Below are 14,781 nucleotides of genomic sequence, written 5' to 3'. Positions count from 1 at the left end.
TCATTTATATTTGTTTGCATGTCTTTGGGTTTAATGCTATGCCTTATCTTTACTGTTGCCTAAGTTTATGTCAATTGTAGGGCTTTATCAAAAGGCCATCGTTCTAACCTCCCTTCCTCCAATTTTTCTATATATCAAATTGTCTTGTTGTAAACGTTGTTGTAATTTAGAGGGATTAATGATTGCTCCTACGTACAAGTCTTCAATTAAAAAAAAAGGTAAGATATCCGCATAACAAAATTCAATTAAATATTTATTATATGTTTAAGGTATTATATTTCTCTATTTTAAAAGTTTTAAAGATGTATTTATTAGGAATATATATTTTTTGTAATTGAACAAATTTTATACGAAATGTCACATTTGAACCAATTAGAGTCATTATTTAAATAGAAAAAAAATTTTATGATGGGTGTTCGAACGCCCGAAACCCCATTCAAATGTTATATTCAGTACGAATATGGTCTTGTGATAGTGATGCTTCTTATAAGATTAGTTGATACAACTCTACGTTAAAAGTCTTTCAAAAAGACCAAAAGTAGAGAAGGAAAATGAACTCAACCTTGGGCACTCTAGAGTAGTTAGAATTTTAGACGTCTCGTGTTTTTTAGGTGTGAATTTGGTCTGCCACTTCACTTGAGGATGAATCTGAGTTTTAGTGAGAATTCGCTCTGAATATACTCAAGGATTTTGCTAGAAGATAGGTCAAATTGGGAAAAGCTCTAGACTCGATGGGATGACATGAATTTGTTGGGATCGGTTAGATCTTTAGGCCAGTTCAAGCCCTTAGAAGCATATTCTGGGATTGAAATTTGTTATGAAAGTAGGTTAAGTTCTTAGCTAGAGATGAACTATGGTTTGGACTAAAGGAATAACCTAAACATGTTAAAGCCTTGGACTAGGCTGACTAGCGCACTTATGGGCTGGATTTGGTCAGATAGTGTTTGCGGTGTGAGCCTTGATAAGAGCATAAAAGTATATTTAAAGACATTGTATGTTAATCTATTTTCTATTTTAGAATAATTATTTTATCGATTTAACTGTATATTCTTACTAAGGTCATTATTTTAAGTTGTTAAGAAAACTAACTTAATTCAAACCAAATAACAAAAAGTTAAACATTGAGTGATTGGACCTAGGAGCACAACTTAAATCTAACTCATAGATCCAAGCTTGCCAAATTAAATTAGTAAATTTCACAATTTGAGTTCAAAATTTAAATTTCTATGGTTGGAATCCCTAAATTATTGTTGCATACCTATTTTGGAGATAGCGGAAATTTTCAAGTTTGGAAAACTATTTCAAAATTATTCTACTACCTCTATAAATATTTCCTTTTTTAGGGTTTCAAGATTTAACCCCTTTTGCAGCTTCCATATATAGTCATCTCGTATTTATTAGGCTTTGGGCACTTTTTTGCGGCTTCCATATAAAGCCATCTCGTAATTAGGCTTAGAGGCAGCTATGGAGATTTAATTCTATTGTTGGCTTCAGTGAAGGGTTGATTATAAATATTAGTAATCTTGTTTATCTCAATAAAATTTACATTTCCTATTCTTTGTATTCTAGATTTGAATACTTTTCAAGAAAGATGTTTTATTAGATAGTTTATTAATTCGATACCAAAATTGCTTCTTTCTTTACTCTATCATAGTCGAATAAAAAACCATAAAATATACATTGGATTTGAATTTTAGTAATTGTGCTATACTTGATGCTCTGAATACCATCGCATCTATGATATCTCTTGATCAAATCCATTAGAGGTTTAAATGATTCCCCAACTTGTAGTCACTTTTCGTATTGATTTTTTGTTTGTTTTTTCTTAATCAATAATACTTTCCAAATCATAGCTTCTTTGTTTAGTTTTAGTTTTATTTTCTACAAATTTGATCACAAACTTTCTCTCCCCATGGAGTATTACTTGAACGGTCTCTTATACTTGGGAGTGCATCTTTGCAAGTTGATCACCCCTTGCATATGAGAATATCTAAGGTTGAGATGGTCGACTTGGAGCAGAGGCAACCATAACTAGGATTTCCAAGTGGTTTTGCTCCTCAAAGTGAAGGGCAACTAAGTGGTAGAATTAGCTAGGAAATAGCAAGGGAGTAATAGTGGCTGGGTGTTGAGTACAGCTAGGAGATGGAGTAGCGGCTTGGGGGCTGAGGGAGGCTTTGGTGAGGGTCTGTCTTAAGTGTGGAGAATGGGGGTTAAATGTCAAGTGGGGGTGACAATCGAGTCGGGTTAAGTTGGGTTCGGGTTAGGTTGTGATATTACAAACATGAACGCCGTTCATTATATTAAAAGGGTTTGAATTTATAAACATGAGCACAATTCATTTATTAAACGGGTTACACTGGTCATAAACGTTTTATTCGATGACACAAGTTATTTAAATTACATAAGTTAATAGGGTTATAAATGGACTTTTCTTGAATTAGAAACATATTTTTTCATGTTATAAATGAGTCTAGTTGAGTAATAAATATGTTATTATGTCATAAATGAGTTATCGTGTCATAAATAAATTGGTGTGTTGAGTCATAATTAAATGAGTTAAATGAGTTGAAGTAACAAATACAAACACGATCTGTTTAATAATCAGATTTGGTTGACCCATTTATGACCCAAGCCTGATTAAATTAAATTCAAACATATTTAAAAGTTGGGTTATTGTGTTGAATTTTCGGGTCAGATAAACTTTTGCCACCCCCTATTGCTAAAAGGTGGTGGTACTAATGGTGGTGCTATAATTGAGGGTGGAGGAGATGGGATGGCTAGGTATGAAGGTGCATGTGGTGGCTTAGAAAGATGATGATGGTTGCAGCTTGGGTGTGCTGGTGGTGTGGCTTGGGCCGAGGTAGGCGCCTCGACTAGGGTGGTGCCTGGTTGAGGAGGGTGATTGTACTAGTAGTAGGGTAGAGGCCAAGTGTAGTGATGGTGACTTGGCAAGTATATGGTGGTGGCAGTGGACGCGATGGTGCGGGCAGAAGTCTGCGGTTTGGATTAGCTAGAGGTAATAGTGATAGAGATGAAAGCCATATGAGAGATATGGACAACTAGAACAAAGAGAGTCAAAGGGGGATAATTTAGTGATGAAGGAGGAGGGAGAAGTTAGATCCAAATCAATTCATGCATAACTCAACTAGAGCTGTCCACATATTTATAGTGGCTAATTCAACTAACTGACTTAGTCGACTCGATTAAGACCCAACTAAAGTAAACAGTAAATCGGTTTGGACATAACCATACATGGATTCAAACTAATTAAATAAATAAATAATTAAACTAAACATAATAAATAAAAGGGCTCTACTCAAACTTGATTCAATCTACTCAACTGACTCAATCGGCTTGCTAACTCAAGCTTGGACTCGGATTCAATCTAGATTATAACATTTCACCACAGTTGCATTCTTTATATAGCAACATAATTTAAATTGTTTTACTTAGCATGCATCATTTCAAGAAACCAAATATTGATGTCAATCTTCTATTGAATTATAAAAATATTTATACATTACACCATGTATTTTAGTGATTTATGATGACACCTCTGTCTTCCAACTATTTCTAAATTCCCAGCCCTTATTTCTTACTTTTCATACCAATAATTTCTAAATGATAAATTATACTTTACCTTGCGATGATTGGCTTAATTTTAACTTACTCTCATGCACATATGTTAGATTATACCTCCTCATGAGAAATCCTAGTTTAACTGGGATCCAAGTTCATTTATATCTTTGGGCTTTTTAATGAAGTAGGAGACAAGGGAACTCTTCGATCTATTAAAATGATGAGATTATGTGAAATCATCTAATGAGATTTGAAATGTATCCTAATTTAATTAGGAGGGCATAGGTCTTGCATGCGAATGGTCTTACTTTTTCTTTTTATTTATCGAATCGTTACATATAGTAACCGAGGTAGGAATCAGCATATTTCTGTTTTAGATAGAATAACATAGCAAGTATAAGTATTATTAGTATAATAGCATAGCAAAAATGCATTCCTCGTCATTTATATGTTTGCTCGTGATAATTGTGGCCTATCGAGAGAATTGATGACTGCATCTTTGATGCAATGCTAGTATATCATCTAAGAATTCTTAATTATCTATTTATAAAGGATTATCTCGGATTTACGCAGAGGTATTGATGATGATTCTCAAATATCATAAAGCAAAATGTGATACGATGAGATAGAATACAATAGAAACAAAAATAGGGGACGGGTTACCTACTCCTAATGGTCAGAGCGAGCCCTTTAATTCAATTCTTCATTCTTCAATTCAGAATTAATCCAATCTCCCTAAGTAGGATTCGAAACTATGACCCGTCAGTTAACAACTGATCGCTCTACCACCGATATTAATAAGTGGAGCAAGTTTCTCGGATAATGATTGTGCTATTTGAGATGAGTTAGTCATTATACTCTACAACTTGCATACTGGATATACTGCTATCTTTGATTTTTCTCCATTGAGAGGGTTATCCATGTATATATATGTGTGTATGTGTAGTTGCAACCCGTGTGAACTAGAAGAGCTAATTGTTTAAGTTAAAAGTACAAGGATGTAAGTTGAAGTTGGGCCAAGCCATTGGATAAATTATGATCTGCCCAATTCAAAATAACGGTCACCATCAATCTTCATATTATTCCCATCTAATAATTTGTGAAAAAAATTAATAGCTAGAGTTGTTTTGTCACATATACATCTATATGATCGGTGCATTTTTGTAAACTTATACAAATTCTTTCAAGCTAGTACGTAGTGTAAGATTAGCCATTAGACGATTAATCTTCTCGGTAGGATGGAAAGCATCCCAAAAGATGTACTTGTCTGCGTCTGGACATGTGAAAGGATTATCCTCGTTGCACAAGAAGCCCATCTCGTACGTTCCTGTTGCACAACAGCCCTCCTTCACATTCTCTATTCCTGTCGTATATATATATGTCAAAATAGTTCTACTAATTATTATAATCTTTACTAAAGGAAAACTATATTCCTTATTAGTAAGTTAATGATATATCATATAATCAGAGTAGATATCAAGCATAGAGAGAAGAAGCATATCTCCTTAATTATCATTCTCTGCAGGCTCTTAGAAAAGGAGTAAAAAGAATTATTCTAGGCCATTTGCATGGAAAACTAGAATGATTTTTAATTTTGTACGATGAGATCATCTATACATATATTTTGCAAGTTCTGCAAAAGTGAAGTAAAATTGAGTGATCCTAAAACTATTTTGGCTTCTTATTCAAATGATCCAAAAAATTCTTGATCTAACCCTACTTCACTTTTTAGCAACTGGTGGTAGAAACCAAAATATACGTGACAATAAACCTGGCATTGTGCATACTAGTGGTGCAGACTGTGGTCATTGAAACAGCTATCATCTTCAATAATTGGGATAAGTTTTTTTTTTTTAAAAGTGCCATTTAATTACTAGGCTCCACATTGGCAAAAGGCCAACACGGTGTCACCCAATTTGAGATTTCATTGTACGAAAAAAAGGGGTAAAAAAACAAAAGAGAAATCTAATTAGATCCGGATACGTTAAACTGAGTGATGAATCATTGTCTTTGACAGAGAATCACATTCATTGTAAGCTTTACCTATTTTTTTATTATAAAAATTAGAAATTAAAAAGAAGTTTAGTGAAACAGAAGCATGAGTTTAATGAATCAAACTTACCATATTGCGCAGGATTCTGGATGAGATGAAGCAAGCTATCGTATACTGCAGCATATCTGAGCTTAAGCTCGGGCAACCTATCACACAGCTCCTTTATCATGACCTGCAACTTGACATTAAAATCCCTGGCCACCTTGTTATACTCCTCAATGCACTCACCACCCTTGAGAGCGTTAGTAGTTCTCTCCAGCGGCAAGCATCCAATGGCACTCAGCCCTGCAAATGATATCTTTCTCGCCCCCAGGAGATAGATATTTGTGAGGAAATCCTTCGCCAGGCTGACGAGAAAGTCCTCGAACTCCTCGACGGTGAACTGCTTGTACCGGCCGGTGACCAGCAAGAAGTAGTTCTCGAGGAAGTCGTTGGTGCCAATGCTCACGATGTAGATGGCGTCGTTAATGATCTGGGTTGCTTTTGGACGTCCGACGTACCGTCGCAGTTTCTTCTGGTAGTCTTTGAACAACTCCACCTCCATCCAGAGAGGTATCACAGACTTCGTTTGGAAATGACGGATAGATGAGTTGGTTAATTAGCTATATGGTGTGTAAGTTTTATAATGAAGAAAAGGAAATGAAAAACTACATTTTATTACTATTATGTGTATATTGATTATTGCTCGGCTAGTATAGTTGGAACACGAGGGTTAAATGCTACTGAGTCAAAATTTATGGGAGCACATTGCTTCCCTAAATAAGGACAATATAAATAATTAGGGAATAAATACAAACCAACAGTAAAAGGCCAGTGATTTATTGAGCTAAAGAAATGTAGGATTATGGTATGATAAATTATTACCCTCCTTAGAACTGTAGTGAAGTTGAGAGGTCCCATCAACTGATAAATTTGCAAGTAAAGTATTAGAATGTAAGCACTTGTTTGCTTTGAGATTAAGGACTCTTACTGAATGAGTTCAAAAACTTATATACTAGTTCAGTAATTAAATATTTTTTTTATTTTAAAAAAATTAAGACTAAAAAAGAAAACTAGCTAATTGAGTTCAGATCTTAACCTCAAATCAAACAAGGCCAAAGATTAGAAGCTCCTTTTTATCTATTGAAGCTAATAAAGTTGTTAGAGTATCTCCAATTAGTCTCTACATCTTTAAATTTGGAGCCGTATTTATTTCAATCGGGCTTCAGTGGCATCATATGTTAATCTCCAAATATGGAGCTAATTATGTGCAGCTCTAAATTTGAAGGCCCATAAAGATTTTTAGAGTCCCGCACTAGATACTATTCTTTATTTTTTAATTCTAAAATTATCCTCTAAATATATATAATAATTTTTTTAAATTCCACTTGTCTTTTTTATATACACTAAATTATTCAAATTTATTACATAATTAATTTTACTAATCAATTTTTGATAAAAGTATTACCATCCCAAAGTTCGACCTTCAAACTAAGTGTTATATTAATTTTAATGATCTAAAATCATTTAAATATAAATATTATAATAAAAAATACATCAAATATGAAATAAATAAAAATATATTCAACTATATTGTTTTCTTATTTATTGTACTCGTGTAATTTAATTATCTTATTTATTAAAATTCTCAATTAATTTAATTTAAAATTAATTCTGAAACTATTTAATATTAACTTAAAGACTCGATGAAAGTTTTTCTATAATATATTTTATTAAAAATAAAAATTACTAACACTTATTAATTAATTTTAATATAATATATATTATTTTATTTTATAATTAAAAATTAAAATAGAGCTTGGTGTGCTGGACTGGGCTCTAAAAGAGACTATACCCTCTATATTATTTTATTTAAAGATAATAGAGGATGCCTAATTATGAGATTAAAGGGGAGAATTAACACAAAGAAAACAAGTTAGAGATTACAAAGGAAGGGAAATGAGGAAAACGAAAATGTAAGAGGAGGGATAGTAGGATTTCCACTCAAAGAGAAAGCCAATCTGGATAAGAGCTTCAAAGTTGAAATTTCTAATGTTATATTCTCTCTAAATTTTTCACTAGATGATAAACAGGAGTAACTAGGAAGACTTAAGTAGAGAAGTCTTTCATTTGAATCTCAAAAATACCTATTTGATCTAAAGGTCATATGCTTTAGAGGCATTAAAAATATCTGAAGCCCTTTTGTTTAATAAGAAAAATTAATAGAGAAAAAAGAGCCAAGAGGAGATCTATTAGGAAACTAATATGAGAATTAATACAAGTTAGTTACAACAGTACCTTATACTGGAAACGACTGGAAAGTTATCTGACATTTAATGTTGGAGTTAAGACGAGACCTAGAAAAGGACTCAGCTTTTAAGTGAAATAAATATTTTTTGGGGCCCCATAATATTCTTTTTTTTAAAACCTAACAATAACCTAAAATTTTTGACTAAAATAATTTATATAATAAACTTAATATCAAAAAGAGTTTATTTTACTATAGTCGTAAATAAAATACTAAACTGTTAAGTTACAGACCTATTTTGATATTAAATTTATAAAGTAATCTATTTTAATAAATAAAAATATAAAAGATAGTTAGTTTGGTCAAAAACTCAGACAACCAAACCAAAATAAACCCTAAAAAGCTGGACCAAAACAATATAACTATTATACCTTTGGCTCATGTAAATTCCACCAACCTCTCTTTCCCTGCTTTATGCCAGAATGTGAGGACCCCACATGAAGCTCACTAGCCTCTTTGTCTACTTTCACACTCCAATCATTCATTTATAGCATTCCTTTCTTATATTACTGCATCTTATCCCTAAGTTTTTCGATGGAATGCTGTTGTTAGAGTTTTTTAAAAAATAAAATAAACCATTGTTCTTTAGAATTTCCTGATCTTTTGCAATTTAATATATCAACCTCTACTCATTTAATTCAAAATGTAGGTCTGAGGTCATTAAAGTAAAAAAAAAGAGAAATTATCAAAAACACATATACCTTTAGTTTCTATTACCATTCACAGCTTACTGTTTTCAATGCCTCAAAAATATTTTGAATAAATATTTATCTAACAGCATCTAATGGAATAAAAAATATTCCATTATTTCTAAAAGTAAAATTAAAAGTACCTAAAATCCCGGTAATTAAATCTGGTTCCTTTATTTTTTAATGTAATCTTAGAATTAAAAGCAAAACATGTAATGTTTTCGATAGTTAGTTCAAAAATTATAAAACAATTGGTCAGTTAACATGATATATACAAAATTAAAATATCATAACCCTTCAAATTTATTTGTAATCAAAATAGTAAACCAAATAGAGTTAGTAATTAGCTTTACCTAATAGAGCTCGCAATTAGACCATCATATTTCTTTCAATAATCTATTCATCTTTAATGGAGTATCAAGTATAATTGTCGGTTGTTCGGGCCCACTAGTTTTGTTCGGCTTCCATTCTCGTTCCATTTTATCTTTATCTTATCTTTTATGATTGAATTCAAAATCTTTTCCATGCAGACAAAACTATTTGCTTTTCTCCCAAATTTAATCACAATACGTTATTATTTGGGAGTGGGACCACCGTTTTCTTTTCTTTGTTAATTTTATTTTTCTACAGTACTAAAAATTTTCATTTCTATAAAAAGAACTCACCAGTACGTCGGAGGTGGCATTGTCAAGCCCGGTCCCGGCGGAGGCGAAGCAGACGCCTCGGGCGAAGTCGCGAATGCCGTAAGCCGGGTCGAGGTAGGCGGGCACTAGCGGCGGGAGGCCGACGGCCTCCGAGATGAAGTCGGTGGGGAGGCGACCGTTGCAGAAGCGGCCGGTGGGCCGACCGCCGACGAAGTCGCGCCCATAAGGCCGGAAATTGCTCTTCAGTATCGTGGGGACTACGTTGTTATTGCCGGCGTCGACGGTGGAGTCGCCGAAGACGATGATGGCGGGGATTTTAGCGGAAGTAGCGAGAGAGGGGAGGAGGAGAAGGAGGAGGAGGAAGAGGAAGTAGAGAAAGAAGTGGTGAGCTGATGCCATTAGAGTGAGAGATGGATGTCTACAGAGAAGGAAAGGATATATATATTTGTAGGTGTTGTAAGAGTGGTCATTAAATAAGTAGAGGTAGTAGGGGAGGGGAAATGAAGGGATATTTGGAGTCATGGGTTGCTTGGTGTTACTGCTAGCTCAACGAGTAAAATGGTAAAAGTTCTACATAGTTACTGTGATCATACAGTGGAACTAGTACGATATTTTAATAACAACTCTCACAAGATAAGCTGTATGAAGAGGCCACCTTGCATGTTGCCCTATGGAATATTCTTGGCCACATTTAAGGGTCCCTGTAGTATTATACATGGAGAAGAATTTAAAGATTGAATGAGAAAGGATCGATCTAGTTTAATTGTTTTTGTTTTGGCTCCAGAGAGACCAAACTTCTCATAGATCTCCTATTAGATCACTGCTTTAACTTAGGAAATTAAACAGTTAAATTTCTTGTAAGTAAAAGGCACCAAGTAAATAATTCTAGTAATTAAAGGAGTGAATAAAACAACTCGCATGACTTAAGACCTAAATAATAATAAAACAATTTTGCAAGGTATACATTATTAGATAGATTAATAATGTGAATAACCAAATTTAAATTTAAAATAATCTATTTACAGTTATGTGGAGGTAGTAAGGATGGTATAAAATAACACTAACCTAATGACTAAATAATTAATATTGCATATTTGCAACAATTACATTGATTAGGTTAATTAATACAACTCAAACAAATAAAAAGTAATAATGCTGGTGCAAATTTTTAATAGTTATAATTTAATATGTAATGCTGAAAAAAAAATGTGAATATCTAAGATATGCTCCAGTACCAATTGAAATTTTGGGATGTGCGAGATTCACAGTAGTTGGGCCATAGTAGAAATGGTAAACACAAAATCATGACCAAGTAGGAAAACACGCATAAAAATATGACACAAGCTTTTAATATGGAAATTTTTTTTCTCTCTCTGAGAGGAACAAATACTATGGATTTGTCCAAATTAGATCAATCTATTTCATCAAAACATAGAAATAAGATTTACTTATTGATACTCTAATACCTGAGTGTGTACTGTAAGTCTTCTTTTGCACGCATCTCTCGCTACAAACTACACTTGTAATAATAGAAAGCCTCCGCATTTCGTTCACACCAGAGTTATGGATTGCTTCTCAATACTCGTGTAACGTCTCCGCCTGCACACCCCCTCCCGACATAAGCACGTGCACGCCCACACGCCCACATAGCATGCGTGGTGTACACGATAGGATGGGTGGGGCCTGTCACGCACAGATACACTTGTGGTCACATAATCCATCACCATATAAATCATATTATCAACCAAATAAATTTGTTAATATATAAATATCTAAGTCCACAATAATATACACTAGACTACTACATAATCTGGCAGGACCCACACAGGTTATGACAAACCATCAAGATACAACTTAGAACCACTGGCACACGAGTACACTATAATCCAACCTGTATTATACAAATCATCGTCTGATATAATAAAATACAAATATAACAAACAACGATATAACTCAATTTCTATAAAAACTATCTTCTATACCATCTCACGTCTACAATTCACCTTATCACCGCTCTAAATATTTTCTCAGGATATCCTCAAGTCGCTATTATGTACTATATATCTGGGGGGTTAGAAAAGAAATAAAGAGAGTCATAAGCTAAAGGCTCAGTGCATAGACCTTACCCTAAATTAGTGATGCCAAACAGAGAGTAAATCATGTACTAGATAATATGAATTAGAAATAACATCATGTCATGAATGAATATATGAATATATCCTCAATACCGTATAAATGAAAGTTAGATAACATGTCATAACTGATCAAAGCATATAATTCTTGACAATGTATAAATGAATCTCCATGTCATACCGGCATCATAACTCTCTCAAATATGATAGATATGATGTATGTCGACCATGACCATGCTATGATATCAAATGCAACAATATATGATACACATTAACCACTCGAAAATTAGGTAAATCAGATGATAAAATCATATGCATTTTTTAACATATCAGTCATTAATATCATATTTGAAAACCATCATCATACTAGACCACTATGCATAGACAACATTCGGTACCCGGTCTCAAATCCAGCTCGAAGGCTTAGAGCATACCCTCCAACCGTTAAGAGTATCTTAATCAAATAATCATACCCTGCCAATTGTTAAGAGTTTCATCATCATCCAGACCTGAGTACCCAAACTAGCTGATAGAAACTATATGAGGATAACTTGCAACATATGCCCTAGCGAATGGCAGGTGTCTGAATGCTACTACGCATGCAAAAGACTGACCTCGGACGTAAGGTCATAAGATCGCGTCTATGTCGAGCGATTAATCAACTCTAGGCACGCGCTAACCTTCGCACCCATTCGGGTATCTTCATGCTTTCTACTAGCTATCCTATCAATGAGAAGTCATGCATTTTATTCTAAATGACAGATTATATGTATTTTTATCTAGTACTATAATGATGAGCTCTGATACTAAATTGATGGGTTCTTGTACTAAAAGGTCGGCTATGGAATAATTCCCTTAAGATATGAATTTATTGTAGAAATCAGTCCGCGCAACTGTGGGGAAATTTTCGTCAAATATTCTCCTATGGTCATAAAATTATAAAAGTGGATTAGATTCGTAACTTCCAGATCTGCAACTTTTGTATTAATGTCCTTCATAGATTCGAACTACAACTGGGACAAAACCACGGAATAATGTGGGTGATGGTGGTGGTGACAGGTGGAGTGGATGTTAGGGTTATGGATGGGTATGGAGATGAAGGTGGATGGTGGATATGATTAATGGATATAGATGAAGGAAACAAAGTGGTCAAGATTCCAAAGAAGAGGAGTGGCTTGACAATCGAGGGAGATTAGAAGCTAGGAGAAACCTTGCCAACGGTAGAGGTGGAAGGATGGTGAAGAAGGAGGAGGGAGATTAGGATAGATAGATAATAGAGAGGCAATAAATTAATAATCTAAAAGCATAATGAATTTGGTTGCCAACCACATATATATATAGGCTAGCCAACAAGCCCTAAAATAATAAATAACCATAATTCTAGAGGATTCCCACCGAACGCGTTTGAACGCACAAAAGGCGTTCTCTGTATGTGCGAATGCGATGCAGGCGTTCAAACGTGCCCGATCGCATTCAAACGCGCCCGATCGCGTTTAAACGCGCATTACGCATTCTCTGTATTTGCGAACCTAATGCAAGCGTTCATAAGGGCATTCTAACATGACCCTTTCTGCGTTCGAACGTGACCTACATGAATTTTATTTTAATAAAAATAAATAACTAATGCAGTAAGAAAATATCCTAACTAAACGTATTAGCCTACCACGCTTCCCCTATCTTTCCCTCAAGGTGAAAAGTCGGGAAAACACTCCAAGATATCAGTCTCCAACTCCCATGTCGCCTCATTGGATGGCTTGCCAAACCACTCAACTAGAATCTCCATCTCCAATCTGGTACCATGCCGTCGTTGGTGCCTAGCAAGTACACGAACTAGCACTACAATCTCTGTCTCCTCCAATGGCTCTGGTAGAACTGATCCAACGACCTCATGATCTCCTATCTGCTCCCTTAGTAATGAAATATGAAAGAGAGGATGCACTCTTGACCCCTTCGGCAGCTCCAAACGATATGCAACCGGACCAATATGCTCTAACTCCCGAAACGGACCAAAGTAGCGATGAGCTAACTTTTGGTTACGCATTGGACGCAAGGTCACCTATCGATACAGCTATACTCGTACAAACACCTAACTGCCGATGTCGAACTCCTGCTCCCTATAGCTATGATCATAAACTTGCTTCATGCAGTTTAAGCAAGTTTAAGATGAGCATGCAACCTTCTCAATGTGGCGTCTCTATCCATCAATGCTAAGTCCACCTCCGTTCGATCTGTAGATGCCACTAGATCATAAACGCATATTGTCAGAGTCGTGCGTCAATACACCACCTCAAATGGAGTCATGCCAATGTTGTAGGACCACTCGGCCCATAGTAAGAACTCCAACTATCGTCTCGACATCTCTCCAACAAAGCACCTCAAATACTGCTCAATGCCTCGATTGACTACCTCAGTTTGGCTGTCCGTCTATAGATGATAGGCCAAACTAAAGTTTAATCGAGTCCCCTATAATCTAAAAAATCCATCCAAAAGTTGCTCATAAATACACGATCACGATCTAAGACAATCGTGTGTGGCATGCCATATAACCAAGCAACATCTCGCACAAAAATTTCAACCACCTATTTGGCTGAAAACGGATGTGACAATGTCGAAAAGTGCGCATACTTGCTCAATCTGTCAACCATCACAAAGATAACGAAATAACCACATACCAGCAGAAGACCCTCTATGAAATCCATAGAAATGTCTTCCCAAACGCAGTCCAGTATAGGTAAAGGCTGAAGTAATTCGGCCGGTTTCAATATAGTTGCTTTAGCCCTTTGATAGACTTCGCAAGCACAGACAAAACTCTTCACATCCCGCCTCAATCGTGACCACGTGCAACTTTGAGATATCCTCCTATAAGTCCTCAAGACACCCTCATGACTATCTTTTGGAGATTGGTAGAAGTGCTCCAATAATTTCTGTCGCAATCCATCATTTGCGGGCACCTGAATGCATCCGCAGTCCAGCAGCAAACCGCCTCGATTCTCCAACTCTGGATGGCACTTTGGATCATCCATCACCTCTTGCCACAACCTCAAAACGTCTAGGTTAGATGTACATTCATACCTCAGCTCGTCAAGGAAGAGAAATGTAGGAGAAGAATAGGCTGCAAGCTTGGCGGTATCGGGTTGGCGCAATAGTGCATCCGTCGCTCTATTTTTTGTTCTCTTCTTATATTGTATTTCATAACATACCCCAACAATTTTGTGACCCATCTCTACTGTGCTGGAGTGTGTATATGCTGTCCCAACAATTTTATGACTCCTTTGATTGGTTTGTATAATGAATTGTCTACCGATCAAATAAGGCCTCCACTTTGTCACCGCATGCAGAATTGTTAACATCTCTCTCTCATAAGTCGATAATTGCTGAGATTTTTGTGATAAAGCCT

The 14,781-nt window shown here is 35.2% G+C and overlaps 1 protein-coding gene across 1 annotated transcript; it reads right to left on the bottom strand.

The window, feature by feature from the left end:
• Nucleotides 1–4,627: 4,627 nt before the first annotated feature.
• On the bottom strand, nt 4,628–9,726 carry LOC140793270 (GDSL esterase/lipase At4g26790). The gene is made up of 3 exons (XM_073144650.1): nt 9,274–9,726; nt 5,702–6,194; nt 4,628–4,942 (listed from the first exon to the last, which is right to left on the bottom strand). Exons 1-3 carry the CDS (start codon nt 9,649–9,651, stop codon nt 4,749–4,751), a joined length of 1,065 nt encoding a protein of 354 aa, XP_073000751.1. The 5' UTR covers nt 9,652–9,726; the 3' UTR covers nt 4,628–4,748.
• Nucleotides 9,727–14,781: the final 5,055 nt, after the last annotated feature.

Source organism: Typha latifolia, chromosome 8 (genome assembly GCF_019914945.1).
Source record: "Typha latifolia isolate L0001 chromosome 8, TyphaL0001v2, whole genome shotgun sequence".
Taxonomy (NCBI): domain Eukaryota; kingdom Viridiplantae; phylum Streptophyta; class Magnoliopsida; order Poales; family Typhaceae; genus Typha; species Typha latifolia.
This window is presented reverse-complemented; position numbering and strand designations above follow the sequence as displayed.

Coding starts and splice junctions, on each gene's coding strand:
- LOC140793270 (XM_073144650.1), bottom strand. CDS start 9,651: ATGGCATCAGCTCACCACTTCTTTCTCTACTTCCTCTTCCTCCTCCTC. Junction 6,195..9,273: donor ATGCCACCTCCGACGTACTG/GTGAGTTCTTTT, acceptor TTCCAAACGAAG/TCTGTGATACCTCTCTGGAT. Junction 4,943..5,701: donor CCAGAATCCTGCGCAATATG/GTAAGTTTGATT, acceptor TATATACGACAG/GAATAGAGAATGTGAAGGAG.